The sequence below is a fragment of the Tasmannia lanceolata genome, unplaced genomic scaffold, assembly GCF_043159265.1.
Source record: "Tasmannia lanceolata isolate RefF3 unplaced genomic scaffold, GAP_Taslan_0.1 ptg000012l, whole genome shotgun sequence".
Taxonomy (NCBI): Eukaryota; Viridiplantae; Streptophyta; class Magnoliopsida; order Canellales; family Winteraceae; genus Tasmannia; species Tasmannia lanceolata.
The window spans coordinates 34863191-34884663 of record NW_027518689.1 but is presented as its reverse complement, the minus strand read 5'-3'; the positions used below and the strand labels follow the sequence as shown (position 1 = coordinate 34884663).

The following is a 21473-nucleotide window of genomic DNA, read 5'->3' as shown; positions in this document are numbered from 1 at the left end:
GGTTCCCCCAACTTGGGCACTGGCAAATGAGAGTAATATGTTTTTTAAGGGAGGGGGCTCCTATGTTCTAAGGATTTACCCCATGTTGTACTGTAGAGACAAGGTGATTAGTCCTCCTTAGTTGGTTTCCTATATTTATATCATTTTGAGGGCCAACCTAGTGCCCCATTCCTCCGCAGGTTAAAAAAAAGGCGTTAATTTTCAAAAAGCCTTGTTGGCAAATGGAAAAGTAGATTTGATCTTTTGGTGGCCAAATATAGAGACTTCTGTTGGCGTTAGCCTCGCCTCGGCCGCTGGTTATAGCCTGTTCATTCTCCTGAATAGTAACTTCTAAAGCTGGGGTTGATTCATCATCTCCTTAAAATGTCCTGTTCCTACTCCCTCTACGTAGAAGGCTCTATCATCCCCTCCACTAAACTGCCCATAAGCTCGTTTTATGGAAGGGGACATTTTCTGAAAGTATATGTAATATTCAGCTCACAAGAAGCTGATCTCGTTTTGCCACAGCAAATATTCAAGATTGATAGACAGAAGTGTATATGTATTACTGGGTGAGAGAAAATAGTAGGGAGCTTTGAACATATCATCTACAGACTTCTCACTCTCTCTATTCTCTCTCTCTCTTATCAACCAATCCTTGACAACCACTACTAATCCACCAGAATACTACTACACCGCTACTCTACCAGTTGGCTACTTACCCACTACTCTATCAGGACACACTTCAGTGCTCAAGGACTCTTTGGACGTATGGAAAATTTGTTGGAAAACTTTTACCAAGAATGAAATTTCCACCGTTTGACAAACTCATTTTCTGTGGATATTTTTTACACAACAAAAGTTTTTTCTAATTTTCAAAGAAAATTGCAAACCTGCCAGACCCTGGAAATTGTTTTCCCTAGATCCAAATAGCACTTAAAAATAAAATAAATTTGAACCCCTACATGCAGGCAACCACCACTGCACAGAAAATAAAAGCAAGCATCATCCCCCAAGCAACATGTAGAGACTTACCCGAGCTGTGGAAATTGAAAGCATTATGGCCATTCTTTAGTCCACATAATGCATAAACATAGACGAAACACAAGACAAAATATCAGGAGGAATAGAGTAGGATAATAAGGGCACTCTGGTGCCCAAAAAACTAAAAAAGAACCCTAACCATAACCAAGCTAATAAAAGGTCTCAACCTTTCTCAAATCAAAGAAAATGCCTGCAAAGATGAAGTCATCAGACGAATGGTAGACTGGAGATATCACTAGGCAGTGAGCTCCATAATAGCACTGACAATATCGCCGCCATGTGTTTTGAGAGCTTTGACAGCTTTTCCTCTTGATACTCCGGCCTGGGTCATCACCAACTCGATGTCTCGGGGCTCCACTCCACTCTCATCAACCTCCTCTTCTTCCTCATCGACCTGTGCAGCGGCAGACACATCAGGTTTGGCCATCACACTGCTAATGTCTGGCATCCTGAACTGTTGGGCAGCTTGTGTTTGCAGCTGAGAGCTCAGATCCTCGATCTTTGCCTCGCCAAATATGACATAAGTTTCGGAGTTCGGGCTCTTGAACACATCAGGTTTGGAGATAACAAACAGTATCTGTGGTGGACAGTTGAATGTTTAAGGTTTGATTATTAGTCATGAGAAGATGAAATGGAGAGACTAATTTGGAAATGACAGATTACGTTTTTGGTTCTCTTGATGGTAACCCTGCTGACACCTGTAACAGGTTTCAATCCCAGCTTGAGCATTGCCTTGCGACTCTTTTTCTCGCTTCTGCTCTGCTTTGAGCTCTCGTTTGTGCCTGCACCTTGCTCACCTGTTGAGAGATTGAGGAGAAGAAGGCATTCATAGCGTACCAACAGAAAAATTCTCAACTTTAAGAAGCAAAGAACCATTTCACCAAAAAAAAACAAAGAATCACAAATTACACCAGAACTAGTGTAGCAAATGAAAATCAAATTAGTTTATGAATTTTTGTTATTCAAGCAGATAACATGTTATTTCTTTATCCAATAAGCCATGGGTCCACAAGTACAATGAAAAAAGTCCTCAAGCGTCGTGCTTTTTTCATTTGAATGTCCCCATGTGCATAAAAAGAGAATGATTTTTTTTGGGTAACATTCATAAAAAGAGAATGATTTATCTATTAGATAAATGTACCTGAGGGAGACCCCAGATAGCTTATCTGAGCTAGATGTCTATAAAGAGAATGATAGAAAAAACATATATAGGAATGATGCCAAAGAAGTGCTCAAGCAGCAAATTGGTTGAAAAAATGAAGCCCTATACTTCCCGGAAATGTTTTGCCAGACAAAAAGCCAGTGTAACAGCTAATGGGTTGGCAGGAAAAAGCAAAACCCCTACAGCTTAAAACCCCTTGTACCTGCCAAAGCCCGCTACCCTCACCATGGGTCAATGAGCAATTGACAACGAAGTTAACCTTTGCCGCAGTAGCACTACCTGCACTCAAGGGTAGAATATTGAGGTCAACAGCACATAACTCCCTTCCCTAACATATGGAACTTGTCAGCTCCCCCTTAGATTGCGGCATTTGCTTGGCACAAAAGAATCAATACAGGTGATCACCATAAAAGAAGGTCGTTTCACCTCGCCATCAAACGCATCCTTTGCAACAACGATGAAGAAACTCTATATCGCATTTTGCTACATTGCACATTCGCTCATCGGATTTGGCGGTTAATTATAAGGAGCTTCGGTTAGGCTTGGGTATCCCATAGAATCATCAAAAAGACAATCCTACAATGGAGTAATGGACCATTTGGCCAAGCAAGGCAGACCCTTTTGAGGTTGGTACCCTTCGCCATGATCTGGCACCTTTGAAAAGAGAGGAACAACCTTATATTTGAAGAGAGAAAGGGAAGATTTGAAGTATTATAAAGGAAGTCAAATTTGAACTAGTTTCGTAGGGCAAAACATGCAAACGTATTGTCTCCATATATCATGGGAGATATTTGAAGGAATTAGAGGACTATCATTAAAGGGGTGAAGCGCAAAATCGCCCCTAGGTGGTACCCTACTCCTAGAGGGCGGATGAAGTTTTATTTCGACAGAAGCGCAAAAGGGAACCTTGGTAGAGTGAGCAATGGTGGCCTATTTCTTGATAATAGCAGTCACACAATCTTTTCCTTTTCTAGACCAGCTGGGTTATGTGATTCTAATGAGTCAGAAGCGAGAGGACTCCTTTGGGACTTGAAGTGGTACGTGTCTACTATTGTCAAAGCCTTTAATCATTGAAGGAGATTCCGCCAGTGCCTTGGTGTGCGCAATGGAAAAGTCTCCTGGTCGATGGGAATTGGCAAATATTGTCTCGAAAATAGGTGATCTTTGCACGTCTGTTTGCCCGGAGTGTAACCATATGAAGCACTCAATGAATAGCAAGCGGATAAGCTTGCGAAGGAAGTGGTGGAGAAAGAAGATAACGAATCTTTCAACTCGTCGTGATGGAATCTGTTCAAGAGATTGGAGTCGTTTGTAGCATAGTTTCAAAACTCCCCTACGTCATTGTAGACTCCCCCGAGTCAACTCCTTTTTACCTTGGCTGTGTTCTTGTCCCAGTCCGCATTTTTTCCTACAAAGTCGATCAAAACTCATTTGACTCTCCCATGTTAGACTGCGTCAACTAGGGGTGGACATGGTTAGGGTTGGTTCGGTTCCCAGAACCGAACCAATCCCTATCGGTTCCCAATATTGGGAACCAAAACCGAACCATGGAACCCTGGAACCGAACCAGAAACGATCTTGATCGGGTTGGTTAGGTTCTAGGTTCACCCAACTTTTTTTTTTTTTTTTTTAAGCCACTGTTTCTTCCAAATTCAGGCCCCGCCCATTCTCTTATTTTTAATGAAAATTAAAAAAACACTTAGTTTTAACACTCCCTTCCAGCCTCGCTCAATCCAATGGCCCATATTTGCTTAAGTTTGAAAATCTAAAATTTGATATGGGATCTGCTAGCCTCCTTCGTGCTCCGTCCTTCGCAAGTGATGACAGCCATGTCAGATTAATTAAATGAATAAAGCAAAAGTCAAAATATGTCTGTGTGTATAAAACTGCAATTATAAACTATGGCATCTACCAGACTACCAAAGGACCTCTTCTACTCAAAACTCATGCCAAATAAGCACATTTCTTAAAACTTTAACCTTGTATCTAAGCAAACCAGCAACGGCTGTGAATAATAACTTAGTCTCAAATCTCACTATCCTAGTGCCTGAGCCTGGAAATGTCATTTAATTTAGCAAATATTACAATAACGGCCCATAAAACCTCTCTTGTCACAAACCTCCAAAGACATTTACCTATTGCAGTGAAGCAAAGGTCCTTTTTTTCTCTCAATGCCTAAATTAACTTTTTTTTTGGTGCAGCACTAGATGAACTAGATGATACTTCAATTCATGCTGCTCGATTGAAAAAATATCTCAATCATGAATTTCATGTTTAGATTGCATGGTTTGGCATGAGATGTCAAAGTTGTAACAAGGATTTCTTTTCTTTTGTTTTTTCCTCTTTTATGGTGTTGGACTTTAGCTGGCGTTTTGCTTCTTTTTTCTTATCAATACATTGTCCCTTCAGGAAAAAAAAGAAGAATGCTTCAATTGTTACCCAATTCCTTTTAGTATATACTGACCTGACTCATACCAAACTCTCACAACAAACCTCAATCAACGCATACGCCTTACACCAAAGTTATTGTCCTCTATTACCCCAATCCCTATCACGCTACATGAACTATGTGATGGTCATTGATTCTTATCCCATGAAAGGCTATCCCATTCCTTTCTTCATTGTATGCACTATTGAATATATTTTTTCAATGGAAGAAATTTTCATTAAAAAAAGACCAAGGTGGTCAAAGTACAACATAAAGGAAACCGAAATAAATACACCACCTCTCAAGGTGGAGAGGAGAAAGCAAAATCACTCCGGTCTGAGCAAGTCTGTCGACATTACTATTAGCTGACCTCTAAACATGTTGGAATTGCACTCTAAGACCCTCGATGCAATCCTGAATTTCTTCGATTGCATTAGCAAATCTCTGTGAGAAGACAAGTTGTTCATCCACCTAATGACATTAAGCAAGTCGCCTCTTTTTTCTTCTTTTCTATTGCAATTTCTCAATTATTATATGATGACTTCTTAGCTTTCCATAGATAGAAACAGATAGACTAGAAATGGCATCTCTTATGTCAACGATACCATCTTCTTCGATTGAATGACATCTCTTATGTCAATGACACCAAAGGGATATAGGACCCTAAAACGATCACTTGATGGCACCATTTTCATCCCTCAGGACCCCGCCCACTCCAGCTGGGTCAGGATTACCTAAGCTCAACCCATCGAAATTGAATTTATAGATATCTGGTCCAGGGGGAGATCGGCGAGGCCCAGGGGAAGAGTGAATCTCCAGGTTCCTGCAAATCGCACGACAATAATACCAAAACACATAGGAGGAAGCATCTCAAAAACACGGAAGAACACTGGCCCACTAAATAATTAGAGTCCGAGCTTTTAAGAAAGTAAACTGAGCGGGAGCACTCTTCGACTTGTTAAGCCATCAATTATTTCTTTCTTCCCAAAGAGCCCAAATATTTGCCAGAAACACTAATCTCCATAGGGTTTGACCTCTCAAAGGCCAAGGGTTGAGAAGCCACTCCTCAAAGAGCTCATCAATGTGAAGAGGGAGGTCCGACCCAAAATTTGTCTAGCGAACCTAATGAATGAAAATATGATTAGCGCTTTCCCTAACTGCTACACATAAGGTGCAATGATCTATAATCCCGACATTCATGTTGTGAAGGTGATCCACAGTCAAGAGAGAATTGAGAACCGCTGACCGGGGTTATTTTTTAACATTACGTGAAAAGGAAATCTATACTTATGAACTTGCAAATTTGTAGTCAATTCTGAATTTTTAATGAACTGGCACTACCTACCTCCTTCCTAGAACTAAATTTTCAATTCTTATAGAATGCCCAACTTTATTGGCTAAAAATGTTCCTCATTTATCTTTAGAACTTCATCTCCTTGGAGCAAATCATAATAACTATCTCATTCAACATTTTGTTCCATATAATTCATTTGTGAATTGTTTCATCCATGGAAGCTAATTGTTGTTATATTTGGATATTATAAATGCTTTATTGCATGGCTGTTTATAAGATGTACATATGTATTTTAGCTGCACATCTCATTGTAATCATACCGGGGTCTATAGTGCATACCTAAAGGTAACTTTAAGGATTAAAGCAACCTCCTCAAGCATTGTCTGACAACTTCTGCAATGCCATGCCCCCGAAGGATTGATGAAGGCAGATTCTGATTCATCATTACTTTTAAGAAGGTCTACAAAGGGAATAGTTTTTTTTTTTTTTTGGCTTTTCAAAAAGACACTTGAAAAAGATATTCAATATGGAGTCTAGACGATACACACTTGGGTTTATAAGGAAAATGTAGGATGCTAGCTTGTTACTATTAACCCGCAGAATTTTCAACAGAAAACCAATCAGTGGCAACTAGTGAAGGAGAAAAATGGAATCCTGATAGTTACACCAGTTTAATCCACAGGAATAGACTTGGTTCTATTTAGCTCTTCAAAAAGATACTTGAAAGAGATATTCAATGTGGAGTCTAGACAAGGTTAGATACATTTTGGGTATTGAAGCTCAAAGGTTTGAGAAGGGGATTATACCATCTGGAAGGAGATACAAGCTTGGATTTATAAGAAAAAATGTAGGATGCTAGCTTGTTACCATCAACCACAGAATTTTCAACAGAAAACAAATCAGTGGCAACTAATGAATGAGAAAAATGCAATCCTGAAAGTTACACCAGTTTAATCAACAAGATGTTAACATATAAAAAACCCCTAGATGAAGTCATAGAGCTGAATACAGGGTGATGGAGTCCGCAACTAGTGAAATGGTTCTATATTGTAGCTCATTTGGGAAATGTGCAATCACACAACCTTGGTGTTACAGTTTCATTCCTAGCTTATCTCTGAAAAAGTGCATGAGCATCATGAAAGATGAAATCAGATTAAGCAAACTGGCATCTCATAAAAAGAAAAAAAAATATGAGTGAAGGTCCATGATATACCCCCATATGCACTTGTATAGGCCCAACGTACCGTCAGACATAACATGACAGCAATACTAATTCAAAGATAATGCATGGATACTTATGCCTGTTGTGCTTTAAATATATGCATTCTTCTCGAATTAAATAGCATGCTTGTTAATTGATAGTATTGCATACTTGTAATTTGAGCTTTGAGTATGTGTCCTGTAGATGCTAAAGTCAATATATTATACTTCCTCCTTCGAAGTTAACTCTATTTGAGTTTTCTAATATTTTATTTATGGATATCTTGTGTCATACAACATGGTTTGGTGATACCCCTATGCATATCCATGTTGCATAGGGATACATACATCCAATGTGGCAAGGATCGAGTAAGGAGTTTCTCTAATTTGATCATTCCATACAATGTTTAGATGGTATAAATCTACTTATCCAGGGGTACTTATAGGATACTCAGATATCATAAGTCACTAGGATAACCATTTAATATACATAGATGTGTGTGTGTGTGTGTGTGTGTTACTAGGATCGGGATACCTACATCCAATATGACAAGGATCGAGTAAGGAGTTTCTCTAATTTGATCATTCCATACAATGTTTTGATGGTATAAATATACTTATCCAGGGGTCCATATAGGATACTCAGATACTCTAGCATTTTGAAGGAATTAAGTATTATAGGATAGCATCAAAATCACAAAAACCTATGATTTGATACATTAATCTTAGTTTCTTATAGTATATTCAGGTAAATTTTGTGTTTTATTTCTAGCTTTTAATCATTTTTAAGTGAAAGCGCAGACAGGCCTTGAACTGACCAGGAACCAATTTTCTGCCAAGTCAACAATTTGCAAATTTTAAACTTTTGATATGAAAAAACATGAGGTAATGGTGCTTCATTAAAGTACATTTAAATGGCATTTTTATCCGGAAGAGTAAAGAAACTTACTGTTCAAAAAGAATAATAAGGTCTCCTACAAGATAGAATTTTCTAGGTACCTATACTAATCATCCTAGGGATAAATAAATAAACCGATGAATCACAAATTCATAGGTCCTTCAAATCAGAAATTGGAGAATGATGACCATTCAAGAAGTTTTCATTAATTTTGTGCTTTTTATGTGAGTTTGGAGAACTTTTTAATTGGGTTTTAAAAGTCCAAAAAAGGTTATAATGATGTGGACCAGTTCTCTTTGAGACATTCCTATTTTTTATGAAATAATGATAGCTTGTTTGGGGCTTGTCTTGGAAGTGTTTTAAAGTTAGAAAGTGCAAAAAAAGTTCTATAAAGTTTGTGTATGGAAAGAGAAGTGCTTTGAAGGTGAAAGCGACTTTACATATTCCTTTTTTGAGAATGGTAGGACTACAGGAGTATTTCTTCCTAATGGAAATGATCTTTATGAGAGAAGAGAGTGACAAACCGTGTGGTCAGTCCAAACCCTTGTTTAAGAATTTTGATTAATTACAAAATTTAAGTTTATGCAAGTAGTTTTGATTTTTCCTATGTTGTTCCTCTTTCAGGCAGCTCCATATCTTGCTCTCCATTTTTATATTTTATTGAAGTATTTATTTGGCTATGTTTTGGGTTTGAATTTAGGTTCGAAAAGTGAGATTGGTATTCTAATTTATCTACACCACAAAATCACAAAATAAATTACAACATGGGGATAATCTTGCCTTAATAAAGGCCACATTGAGACACAGTCATGGCATTAAAATGTTGGACACCATGCTTATTTCAGGGCATGTACCACCCAAACCAAGAAAAATTTAAGAGTGTAGCTAATCAGCTATCCATAAACAAGCTTCCTCAAAAAGCCCGGCGCTTCACCTACATATGGCACATTGCAGATGGGTAACCAATATCCAACTCAACAAGCAAGGAGCCTTTTAGATAAAGACCACACCGGCTACATTTATAAGGGGCACATAAAAGATTCATCCATCAAGTCAGATAAGTTGTTATATAGGGCATTCTATCAAGTATCAAGACCTCAGAACTTTTTTTTTTTTGAAATGGTGAAAAATATCATAAAAAGAAGGGGGGGGGGGGGGGGGGGGGGGACCGAGATGGACCACACCCGAGAATACAGGAAACAAGAAAAAGAAAGAAAAATTACAAAATAATACTCACGGAGGGAGAAAATCAAACCATTCCAATTCCGAACGACTAACTCCACCCCTAGCCAAACCATCCGCCTCTCCATTAGCGGACCTCCGCACATGATTAAACACAATACTCGAACCCGAGATTAAATCCTCTATTTCATCAAAAATAGAATAGAATCTCCATGGAGGCAACACCGCCCTACTTAACCACCGAATCACATTGAGAGAATCACCCTCCACAATAGTTTTGTCCATGTTCTCTCTATCAATTCTTTTGATACCTTGATAAGCCGCCTTTATTTCGGCCTCCGAAGCATCACAAAATAAGACCTCAGAACTCTATACCCTGTTTTAACCTTATTCCATTAATTTGTGCACCTTGGTTGCGAATAGCATGTACATGAGTCTTAAGTTATATCTGTGTTAACAAATGCAGAGAAACTAATTTCTACAAATTTCAAGTACTAAAAAAAAATTCTGCCCTTAAAACGATTGCCATTACCAGGATCTTGTAACTCTCATCTATTGGACACACAAATACCGAACTAGATTGATGGGGCGCACTTTAGATTGCTGATGACCCAAAACTTGTTTCGATCAGATGATCTAACAGTCAAACGGCTGCACACAAATGGTTTTTTTTTTTCTTTTAACCATCAATTTGAAACCATTGATCAAGTGATTAGGATTTCCAATTGGCATGATGTTCACGCCGTGGCCCATCCACAACAGTTCCCACTATATTCATAATAGTCCAGAGTCCAGACCTGTGATTGAACTGGCCCCGTATCCAAATACACTGGAGTGGCACCATAATATGTGCACAAAAATAACAAAGCTAACATATGCAAGAACTAACAATTGCTCGCCTGGGCTTGACACACTGAAGCTGTAAATCTATTCTGCATCCATCAACCACATCTCAAACTTCTACTCAAACATAAAAGCAACAAATTACAGTCTACAATAGAATCATTAAAAAAATTACAATCTACAATAGAAAATGAGACGCTCAATCAAAACCTAGAGTAAAAGATACACTCAACCAGATAGAGACAGTAGAATTTATACATCAGGGTTTCCGCAAAAAATAGGTAAAGCCTAAAAACCAATCAAATGGATAACAAAAACTATATACCAGTAATAAAAGCAAACCCAGCTACAAATTAGGAAAAGGAACAGTATGCACCCTACTAGAATTTATACATTAGGGTTTCAGCAAAAAAAATAGGAAAAGCCCTAAAAACCAATCAAATGGATAAAAAAAAAAACTATATACCAGTAATGAAAGCAAACCCAGTTACAAATTAGTAAAAGGAAGAGTAGGTACCCTACAAGAATTTATACATAAGGGTTTCCTGAAAAATAGGAAACACCCAAAAAACCAATCATATGGATTAAAAAACCATATAGCAGTAACAAAAGCATACCCAATTGCAAATTGGAATTTATGCATTATGGTTTCTGAAACAAAAGGAAAAACCCTAAAAACCAATCAAATGGATAAAAAACTATACACCAGTAATAAAAGCAAACCCAATTGCAAATTGGGAAAATGAAGAGTAAGTGCCTTAATAGAATTTATACATTAGGGTTTCCACACAAAAATAGGAAAAACCCTAAAAAACAATCAAATGGATTAAAAAGCCCATACACCAGTAATAAAAGCAAAACCAAATGCAAATTGGGAAAAGGAAGAGTAAGTACATTAGTAGAATTTATACATTAGGGTTTCAGCAAAACAAATAGGAAAAACCCTAAAAACCAATCAAATGGACAAAAAAAAAAGAAGCAAAACCATTTGCAAATTGGAAAAAGGAAGAGTAAGTACATTACTAGAATTTATGCATTAGGGTTTCAGCAAAAAAAAAAAAAAAAAGGAAAACCCTAAAAAACAATCAAATGGATTAAAAAAAAACTATATACCAGTCGTAAAAGCAAACCCAATTTGGAAATTAGGAAAAATGAAGAGTAAATAAATACCTTCGGCTCCGTCTTCGTCATCATCTTCGTCTTCATCATCGTCTTCATCATCATCGTCCTTAACATCTTCGATGATTGGATCCTCGTTCTGAAAGAAGGTAAAGAGAAAAATAAAATGGAAAGCAAATAGGGAAAGTAGTGTATACATACGAAAGCGTATAATAAAGCGTATATTAGGCGTAGATAGGGAAGAGTACCTGAAGTTTCTGCTGTTCCTCGACGGAGACGAGATGTTCCTGCTCTTCTACGACCGCGCCCGGCATTTTTGCTGCTGATTTCTGCACAAAAAAAAGGAGAAGGAATGGAGTTGAAAGAGGAAAGCGAGGGTTTCTAAAGCTTGAGTGGCCCAAAACTCCAAAAGGGTGATGACTGATGATAAATGATAATGAGATGCGAGATTAGCTGACAAAAATGGCACGAAGATTTTTAAGAATGACGAATATGTACAAATGACCCATCAAACGAGGGAGGGGGATCACAGCCGTTGATCTAATGGACCCCATCAGATGTTTCTAATGTCATAATCTTTTTAGGAAGATAGCAAAACTAAAATAAAATCCAACCAACTTCGGTTTAAGATTTTTGCATAACTGGGACATAAAGAAGAAAGAAAAGCAAAGTGGTTTTCATATTAGTAGTTTTATATGCATCATCTCTCGGGCATGGATTTTTTTCTTCGGGAGTCTTGATGAGCAAACTGGATCTCCATTTATCATTTGACCACACTTGTTACAGGAGCCATTGGTGATCACTAGATCAACTATTTACGGGTTCAAATCGATTAGCAAATTTACGTAGAGAGTTCAAATCCAATTGACAGAATCACTCTGGAGATTCAAATCCGATTACCGAATTAACTTGGATGTTTGAATTCTAATTTCCAGATTCGCTTATGGTCATGGTTTTAAATTTCGGTCGAAGCGACACGTTTCAGCGTTGTTTCAGCTAAAATATTTCGGTTTCGGCCAAAGGTCAAAACGAAATTTACATGAAAATGTTTTCTCACAAGATTTCAACAAAATTTCATCAAAATGTCGCCAAAATTTCAGTTGCAATTTCATTTTTACACATTTTTACAAATTTCTACCGAAATTTTAAAAATGTCCATCAAAATGTTATAATTTCCACCGAAATTTATGAAATTTCCATCAAAACTGCTTGACGTTTCGGAGGAAATTTTTAAAAATTGAAATTATTATTATATTTTTACATGATTTCGGCCCAAATTTCCACTGAAAACCGAAATATGTTATAATTCCCACCGAAAAATGAAATATATCTATTCGGTGATGGTTGAAACCGACACCAAAACCGAAATTTAAAAGCTTGCTTGTAGGTAGGTTGAAATTCGACAACCAGATCAAATTAGGCGATTCAAATTTGATCACCAAATATACCTGAGGGGTCCAATTCTGATTAGAAAAATTAACTTGGATTTTGAAATCAAACTACTAAATTCATAGAGAGGGTTTGAATCCAATTACCAGATTCAATCAGATGGTTCAAGTCCAATTGCCAATTCACTCGACATGATTCAAATCTAATTACCAGATTCACCCATAGGCTCAAATCTGATTACCATAGTCATATGGAGGGTTCAAATTCAATGAACAAATTCACATGGATGGTTAAAATATAGTCTGTTATAAAAAAAATTTATGCACATGCAATTTGTTAGAAATAGCTACAAAATGTAATCCTATGTTCTTCCCTCCTACAACATGACTTGTTTTCGTTAATAAAAGTAGAGACGTGCTAGTACAACATAGTAGAATCATTCAATGGGAAGTATATTCATCAATCCCTTTTTCTCAAGCTATCATACCTTGATAGCTTATCTGATTGATGTGTAACACTTCATTCTTCGATCGAGTTGGATTGATGCGTAACCCATTCCAATCGTGCAATCAGAGAACGAACCTATTTGGGAGGTATGCCTAGTATCCTACTGAGTCAAACATGAGCCCTAGGGTAAAATCTAAATGACTCTTCTATCCGATCTGATTGTGTGATATCTTGCCGGATTCGAATGCACAACCAACTCCTCTTACTTTTTTAAAAAAAAGCAAGAGAATGAAATAACCACCTTTTGCCATTTGGACTTTCTTTCGACGAGGAATTGCTTGGGTCGAGATACTCTGCTTGGCATTGGTGGCATCTGGCTTCACGAGATGCCTACTTATTACTTAGATTTACCCAAAAATTATTAGGCCCGGCCCCTCTCTTGTCTTTTTGCATAGAAACCCATTGTGTTTTTAGCCAAATGCATGGGTTTACTTTTTGCTTGCACCTCTCTAAAAAATTGTAGAGGAGTGATAGACTGAAGGGTGGCTTTTCAAAAACGTTACAAGGGCACCTTCATTGGTCCATCACAAGAAAGTGCATTTAAAAGGGCATTAAAAAAAATATGAAATAGGGTTGACAACAATAAAATTAGGGAAATGACAATATGACATCAACACATTCCAACGCTTTTATAAGAAGCGCGAAAGCATCTTATCGTGTAGTATTTAAAGGGCTTTCAGAAGGATATTAAAGTTTTCAAAAAGCTCTTACAAGCCCCGGCGCGGAGCCATGAATTTACACTGGGGGGGGGCGCGGCGGGCGCGGGGCATGGCCCCCCTCATGCTATATGTGCCTCCGCCCCTATACAAGCCCTTTAAAGACTATACAACAAGATGCTTTGCGCATCTTATAAAAATGTTGAAGTGTTGGTATCATTTCCCTAAATTTAAAGGCAAGGTTTTAAATTTCGACGAAATTTGAAATTTTGGGTTTCGGTCAATCCCGAAATCGAAATCTGTGATACTTGAAATGTTACATTATTTTAACTGAAATTTCAAAATTTTGGTCCGAAAGTTAAGGACTTTCACCAAAAAATCTTGATTTTATTCATTCTTTAATATTTTCCAGAAATTTCGTCGTAATTACCAAAATTTTGTACGGGATAAATATTAGTTTTTTTTTATTTTTTATTTTATAATTTCGTTCCATTTCAATCAAAATTTCAGTGAGGACCGAAATGCATTCCGAAACCGAAATTTGAAACCTTGATTAAAGGAGCCATATATAAATGCACTTTGCTGATATGGATTGCAAGGGCGCCCTTCAATCTATCATGTTCCAAATTTGTAAGAGATTTTGGTTGAGAAACTTTGGTCAAGGGGGGTTTTATTAAAAAAAATTTATTCAATGCTACGTGAAATATTGCGAGCAAAACACTAGAGGGAGAATAGCTAGCGTTCCACTATTTTATTTTTAGTTTTTTTCTGTCATAGATTTCTTACCGACATGGGTCCCCAAGTTAGACCTCCTCATAATGTAAAACTAGCAAAAAACCCCGTGCGATGCACGGGCCGACAAAGAATTGTACAGACCACATCATAGGTTGATCTAAACCATCCATGTGATGGAACACAACATAAATAGGTTGTGCCCGTAAAATAATTTCCCTAGGCTGATCCTAGCCCTTCCATCTATAGAGGTTTCCATAATTGTTGTTCCTCTTAAGGTGCCCAGAATTCGTCAATATTTTTACAGGTGTTCTGCATTCCTAATATCAAACTTTCCGTAATTTGACACGCACATAGTGAATAAGGAAAAGTAGTTCCCGATTTCCAACCCGACTGGGTTCAACCCGACCCAACCCGATCTGCAATTTCCTCAACCCGACCCAACCTGATTTCCAATTCGGGTTGGGTTGGGTCGGGTTGACCCGATTTGATATGGTACCAATTGCTGACCACCTCAACTCAAGCCTGGTTGTTTTGAATTTTGAGAACCAATAGTATGTCACCAATAATCGGTTTTTAACTCACAATCGGTTCTCAAAATCCAAGCCAAACAGAGACTAACAATTAATAAAGGGAAATGTTATCCTCACTACTATATTTTGATGATCACACTCCTCACTTTATTAAAGTACGGTATGGCCCGCACCATAGGATTATCCAAACAGTCCATTGTGGATTGTGGAGACTATTTCAATGTTGAAAAAGAAAAACACATAAACAGAACTTCTTCAGATGGAACCCAAATTTGGGTTTCGGGTTGGGTCGGGTTGCCCGACAGCCCAACCTGACCCGATTCGATTTCCAATTCGGGTTAAACCCGACCCGCGTGGGAACATCCAAGTAACAACGATGGTTTCAAATTATATATAGTGCTAATGTCCTCACTACCATATTTATAATGGCACTACTCACCGTATTTTGATGATCACACTCCTCACTTTATTAAAATGTACGATATGGCCCGTACCATAGGATGATCCAAACCGTCCATTAGATGGGCCACTGCCTACATAGGTTGTGCCCTAAAAATAATTTTCATAGGTTGATCCGAACCCTCCGATCTATAGCGGGTTATAGGTTGATCCAAACCGTCCATGTGATGGAACACAACATCAATCGGTTGTGCTCGTAAAATCATTTCCATAGGTTGATCCTAGCCCTCCAATCGATATAGGCTGATCCTAGCCCTCCAATCGACAGAGGTTTCCATAATTGTTGTTCATCTTCAGGTGTTCGGAATCTGTCAATATTTTGCAAGTGTCATGCATGAGTAATATAAAGTAGTTCTTTTGTCATTGTCATATGTCTTTACCTCTTCTTGGTAGTTTTGTTTCGTAATTTTCATAGACAGGTACCTTGGGTTGGTACTTTTCATATGTAGATTACGATTTTATCCTCAAATAATTTCTCATAGAGATAGATGTTAGATATCAGCAAAGGTGATGCAGGGAGCGTGAGAGGCAGCAACACAAGATGAATATCAACATAAGAAGCAACTAAAATAAACTCGTGGGGGTTTGAAAACCCATGCCACGGTTTGGAGAAAAGCTCCAATATAACAGATGACAGGAGCGAAGCTCCTTCACCCACGTGAACGAGCCAATGCTCTTCACAAAAGATATCCCAAAAATAAACTTTATTCAAATCTATCTTTCTTTCCTCATGCCATTACATTATATAAAAAGCCAAAACCTAAGAATAACAACCCTAAATTCTTGCCTAACTATTATTCTCAATCTTTTAATTAAAGCAAGATAAATAAAAAGAAGAAGCATGATTCCTGTCATCTGTTATATTGGAGCTTTTCTCCAAACCGTGGCATGGGTTTTCAAACCCCCACGAGTTTATTTTAGTTGCTTCTTGTGTTGATCTTCATCTTGTGTTGCTGCCTCTCACGCTCCCTGCATCAAAAGAGGTTAATGGTAAAAGAGTAATGCTGATGTGTAAATCTCACAGAAAAAAAAAACGAAATTCCTTTTTTCTCTAGCTATATAGTAGTAATCTCGTTAATAATCTTTAAAACCTGCATACCAAATCATCTCTTGTTATTTTATTTTATTTATCCATCGCTTCCACCACTTCTCGAACAACAATCACCATTGGCTTTTGGCCTCCATTCGAATGAGAATCGATTAAACTCTCTTAGTTTAACTCCTTTTTCAACAACAACCCTACTGTCTCTTAGCCCTCAAAAGTCAAATCAACCCTTCTAATCTGCTTACGAAAAAGTCATTCCAGCCATTTTCCTTATCACATGCCACTAACCCATATAAAACCCAAAATGGGTAGATTAATTAATCCACATTTGTCGAATTTCTTTGACTATAAGTAGTCACTCAGTGAGGTATAGTTACCCAAGTCTTGAAATCTTGAAAATTCAAGACATGAGTCTTAAAGTAGAGATGTTTATAGCATTGGTTGTGGGTTTGAGTCTTTGTGTTCAGCTGGAAGCGCAGCTTCAAGTGGGGTTTTATCAAACTACATGTAGTTTGGCTGAGTTTGTTGTTAGGGATGAGGTTATAAAGGCAGTCAATAGAGACAGGGGTGTGGCTGCTGGTCTATTGAGAATGCATTTCCATGATTGCTTTGTTAGGGTAAGTTAGTTTGGAGCTCTATCTTTCTTTTATTACCTATGTTTGACTCAAGATTTTATATGGTGTAAGCAGCACGTACAGTCCAGTATTTTTCAAAAAGATTGTATGGGCTATACATAGGGTACGGGCCACACCATAGGATGATCCAAACCGTCCATTTAATGGGCCACAACGTAAAAGGTTGTGCCCCAAAAATCATTTCCAAGGGATGATCCTAGCCCTCCGATTTTATAGAGGAATTGCATATTACAGAAACCTCTATAGATCGAAGTGCTGGGATCATCCCATGAAAATGATTTTTGGGCCACAACCTATTTAGTTGTGGTCTATCAAATAGACGGTTTGGATCATCCTTTGGTGTGGCCCGTACGGTATTTTTTGAAAAATACTGGACTACAAGGGGTTACACCATATAAAATCTTATAAAATCTCAACTCTATGTGTATGAGAAGTGAGTTGACGTTTGTTGGACATTGTAGGGGTGTGATGGGTCTGTTCTTATTGATTCGACGCCAACAAACACGGCCGAGAAGGATTCTCCAGCTAACAATCCTAGTCTTCGGGGGTTTGAAGTAATCGACAATGCCAAGTCTAGATTGGAAAACGTATGTGGGGGAGTGGTTTCATGTGCTGATATTCTTGCTTTTGCAGCTAGGGATAGTGTGCAAATGGTAAGAATCTTCCATTCACTCAACTTATACCCTAAATGGGCCGGGGTTGGAGAGAGAGAGAGAGAGAGAGAGAGAGAGAGATGTCTTATCTTTACACTGATTTTCTTAGTCTAATGTTTTGGCCTTATTTACCTACTTAGCCATGTTGAGAGAGAGAGATCTTAGTGTAATGTTTTGGCATTATCTGATAAAATAGAATATTATAAGAAGATCCAACCGTGAGATCTTGACACAATTAGGTGTGCAACTTGGGTCGGGCTCAACCCGAACCCGACGGGTTCAACCCGGTTTTTTGCGGGGTTGGGTTGGAATTTTATAACCCGATTTGCAAATCGGGTCGGGTCGGGTTGGGGTACCGGACAACCCGATCCGAATTGTAACCCGATTTTTGTGAAGTTTTTTATATTTTTCAACTTTTATTAATAAATATGGTTTTATCGTTTTAGACATTTCTTTTTAGAATTTTAAACTTTTGGTGAAAGTGACTCACAGCTGGCAAAGCAATGAAAGCAGGTCTCGTACTCTCTTTACAGCTTTACTCTCTTTGATTCTTTATGTCATTTTCAGTTTTTCTCTTTCCCAAATATAAGCCATAAACTAAACTAAACAGTAGAAAGTAGAAACCCTGAGATCTAAAACTTCTTCTTCTTTTCTCCTTTACCAATGAAACCCTAACCCCACGTCACGGCGGCATGGAATCGTCTCCACGTGTCTGGTCCGCGGCTTCACCTCCTCCTTGTGATGTTTTCAGTATCCCATATCTCTTTTTAGTGTGTAGCACTATGATGTTTTGATGCATGTGGGAAAATTGCAAATTATATTGTAAGAGGCTTGATGGTTTTGCATTACAATATCAGAACTGTGTTCATGCACCAGTGGCTATTCAACTGGTTCTGAGTTTGGTGGAATTCATTCAAATAGTTATGCTCTCTGATTAAACATTGTGGTTAACTCATATCAATTATCAAATGGTTGTGAGTTTGGTGAAATTCAAATCAAATCTGGCCGTTAAGCTGTGTTTTTTTTTTTTTGGTTGTGAATTGCAAATCGGGTCGGGTTGGGTTGGGTCGGGTTGAGAAAATTGCAATTCGGATTGGGTTGGGTTGAACACAGCCGGGTTGGAAATCGGGTTGGGTCAGGTTGGGTTGGAAACATGGGTTCCTCGGGTTGGCCTCAACCCGACCCAACCCGACCCGAGTTGCATCCCTAGACACAATCCAATGATGAGATTTTATGAGATCTCACATATTCTTTTCAATATCTACCTAGCTACTTTGGCCCGTTTAAGATTATGACATCCTACTGTGGGTCCAAGACCAATTATTGGACTAAAATTTACGTTTAATTTTGAGTCCAATAATTGGTTTTGGACTCACAATCGGTTGTCATAATCTTAAACAGACGCGAGAGAGAGAGAGAGAGAGAGAGAGAGAGAGAGAGAGAGAGAGAGAGAGAGAGAGAGAGAGAGAGAGAGAGAGAGAGAGATATTCTTCTCTAAGTTTGGCCACATTTGACTTCCCCCTCTATTTCTACATCTTTTAGGGGCCGTTTGGATACGCGGATTTTAGAATCCAGGTTTTAGTTTGAAAACAGTGTAAAAGATCCTGGTCCGCACTTTATAATGGTTGGAATATTGATATAAATTGGTTATCTTTCAAAAAAAAAAAAAAAAAAAAAAAACAGTGTAAAAGAGAGTTCATGATCAAGCTGTTGTATGCTGTCCTGAGATTTTAGAAATCTCCAGGTTTTAGAAATAAATCTCCAGCATCCTGAGATTTCTTAAACCTGAAAACATGGGATGATCTGCCACTCTTGCCGACGGAAAGAAGGTCGAGAAATCAGAAAATGACGGCTGGTCCGCTTCTCTTATCTGTCATCTACAATTTTGAAGAAATCCCAGATTCTAAATTCCGCGTATCCAAACAGCCCCTTAAGCTGTTTTCTTCTGTCTCTCTCTACTGATTTTATGCTTTATATATATTGTTCTCTTGTACAGACAGGAGGGTTTGGCTATGCTGTCCCTGCAGGGAGAAGAGATGGAAGGATCTCTTTAGCTTCTGAATCACTCTCAAATTTACCTGGTCCATCATTTAACGTGGACCAACTCACTCAAGCCTTCTCGGGCAAGGGATTCACGCAAGAAGAAATGGTTACACTTTCTGGTAAGAAGTTCCCTAGATATAGAATTCTGTTGTTTCCTTGAACCTAGTTGCATGTAATTTCACTTGTATTAAGTGCCACATTTGTGTTAATGATGCACTGAGAGGCCTTTCAAAAGGAAGTAAGAGAAGTATTGTGATTACTGGTTCATTACAATGGGACCCACTAGTTATTTACTTGTGGAAAATGAAATCTCCACCCCTATTCGTTACATTTCCACCTCCAAATGCTATCATTTTTAAGAGAAACAAACAAAAGTGAGGAAGTGCTGAAAAAGAGGGCGGAAATATTATTAACCTTTATTTTGTTATGCTTTCATGTCATAATTTTCAATTACCTTTCTCTTTGTTGATGTACATGTCTACACAGGAGCACATACAATAGGTCGTTCTCACTGCACTTCCTTCAGTAATAGACTATACACATTCAACTCCACAACTAGCCAAGACCCAAGCTTAGACCCAAACTATGCAACCCAACTGAAGCTTCAATGTCCACAAGGGAGCACAGATCCAAGCTTGGTGGTTCAGATGAATCCAAGCAGCCCAAATATATTTGACACTGGCTATTACATGGACGTTCTAGCGAACCGTGGTTTGTTCACATCAGATCAGGCGCTCTTGACAAACCCAGCGACTGCGAACCAAGTTAGTCTGAATGTGGGCAATCCATTTCTTTGGGGACAAAATTTCGCCTCAGCTATGGTGAAGATGAGTCAACTCGGAGTCCTGACTGGCACTGCCGGAGAGATTCGGTCGAATTGTAGGGTAATCAATTGATGTGGTTAGTTTGCTTTTGGGGGCTTACCAAATTTCTTTTATTTTATTTTCTTTTTCTTTCTAAATAATTGAGTGTATGAGTTAAAATTATTATGCAATGGATAATGTTGTCTAAGCACAATTATTTTGACTAATTAAAAGGTGTTGTGAAGTAAGGAGTTGACAGATTGAAAGTGAATGAAGGGAATTAGTTTCATGTGATCACTAAGAAGGAATTCAAATTTCAAATAAAGATAACACTAATAATGCATTTAGGCACTGGAGGAATCTTCCTACTAAAGCAAGGGGTGGTTTACGATATGATGCCTTGGGTCTTCCAAGTATTCGTTGTAAGTAATTGTAGTATAGCTATAGGATTTGAGGTAAGACAGGACGTCCTCTTGTATGTTTTTTACCTTATCGATAAAATTTAAGGTGCCGGCCGGGGTCCCTAGATAATTTTTTGGTTAAAAACTGACTGTTAATGTTAACCAATTCTATTCTATGAAGGAGGAAGAAGTCGAAACTTGGTATGAAGGAGGTGTTAGGTCTAAAATTGGTAACAGGTTATGGTAGGGCCGGAAGGGCAGATCTGACAAGCCACAACTGAAGGGCTAGTGGGGTCCTGCGCTGCACAAGGGCACAGAGAAGAGGACAAAGGGTCAGAAGACCAACCCGGAGTGGTGCTCCGGACAGGCGCTTCGACACTCAAGTCAGTATGAGCAGGAGTGCAGAGCAATGTCAGAGCAAAAGCTTAGGGTTTTGATTTTCAGATCCCTCACCTTAGCACAAGTGAA

General features: G+C 38.3%; 2 protein-coding genes across 2 annotated transcripts; one reads left to right on the top strand and one right to left on the bottom strand.

Annotated features, from left to right (window-relative positions):
* Window positions 1-972: 972 nt before the first annotated feature.
* Window positions 973-11557, bottom strand: LOC143887959 (nascent polypeptide-associated complex subunit alpha-like protein 2). Its single transcript, XM_077392210.1, has 4 exons — window positions 11398-11557; window positions 11201-11288; window positions 1687-1820; window positions 973-1600 (listed from the first exon to the last, which is right to left on the bottom strand). Exons 1-4 carry the CDS (start codon window positions 11461-11463, stop codon window positions 1259-1261), a joined length of 630 nt encoding a protein of 209 aa, XP_077248325.1. The 5' UTR covers window positions 11464-11557; the 3' UTR covers window positions 973-1258.
* A 5320-nt stretch (window positions 11558-16877) lies between these two features.
* Window positions 16878-20989, top strand: LOC143887250 (peroxidase 5-like). Its single transcript, XM_077391366.1, has 4 exons — window positions 16878-17087; window positions 17567-17758; window positions 19755-19920; window positions 20288-20989. Exons 1-4 carry the CDS (start codon window positions 16878-16880, stop codon window positions 20695-20697), a joined length of 978 nt encoding a protein of 325 aa, XP_077247481.1. The 3' UTR covers window positions 20698-20989.
* Window positions 20990-21473: the final 484 nt, after the last annotated feature.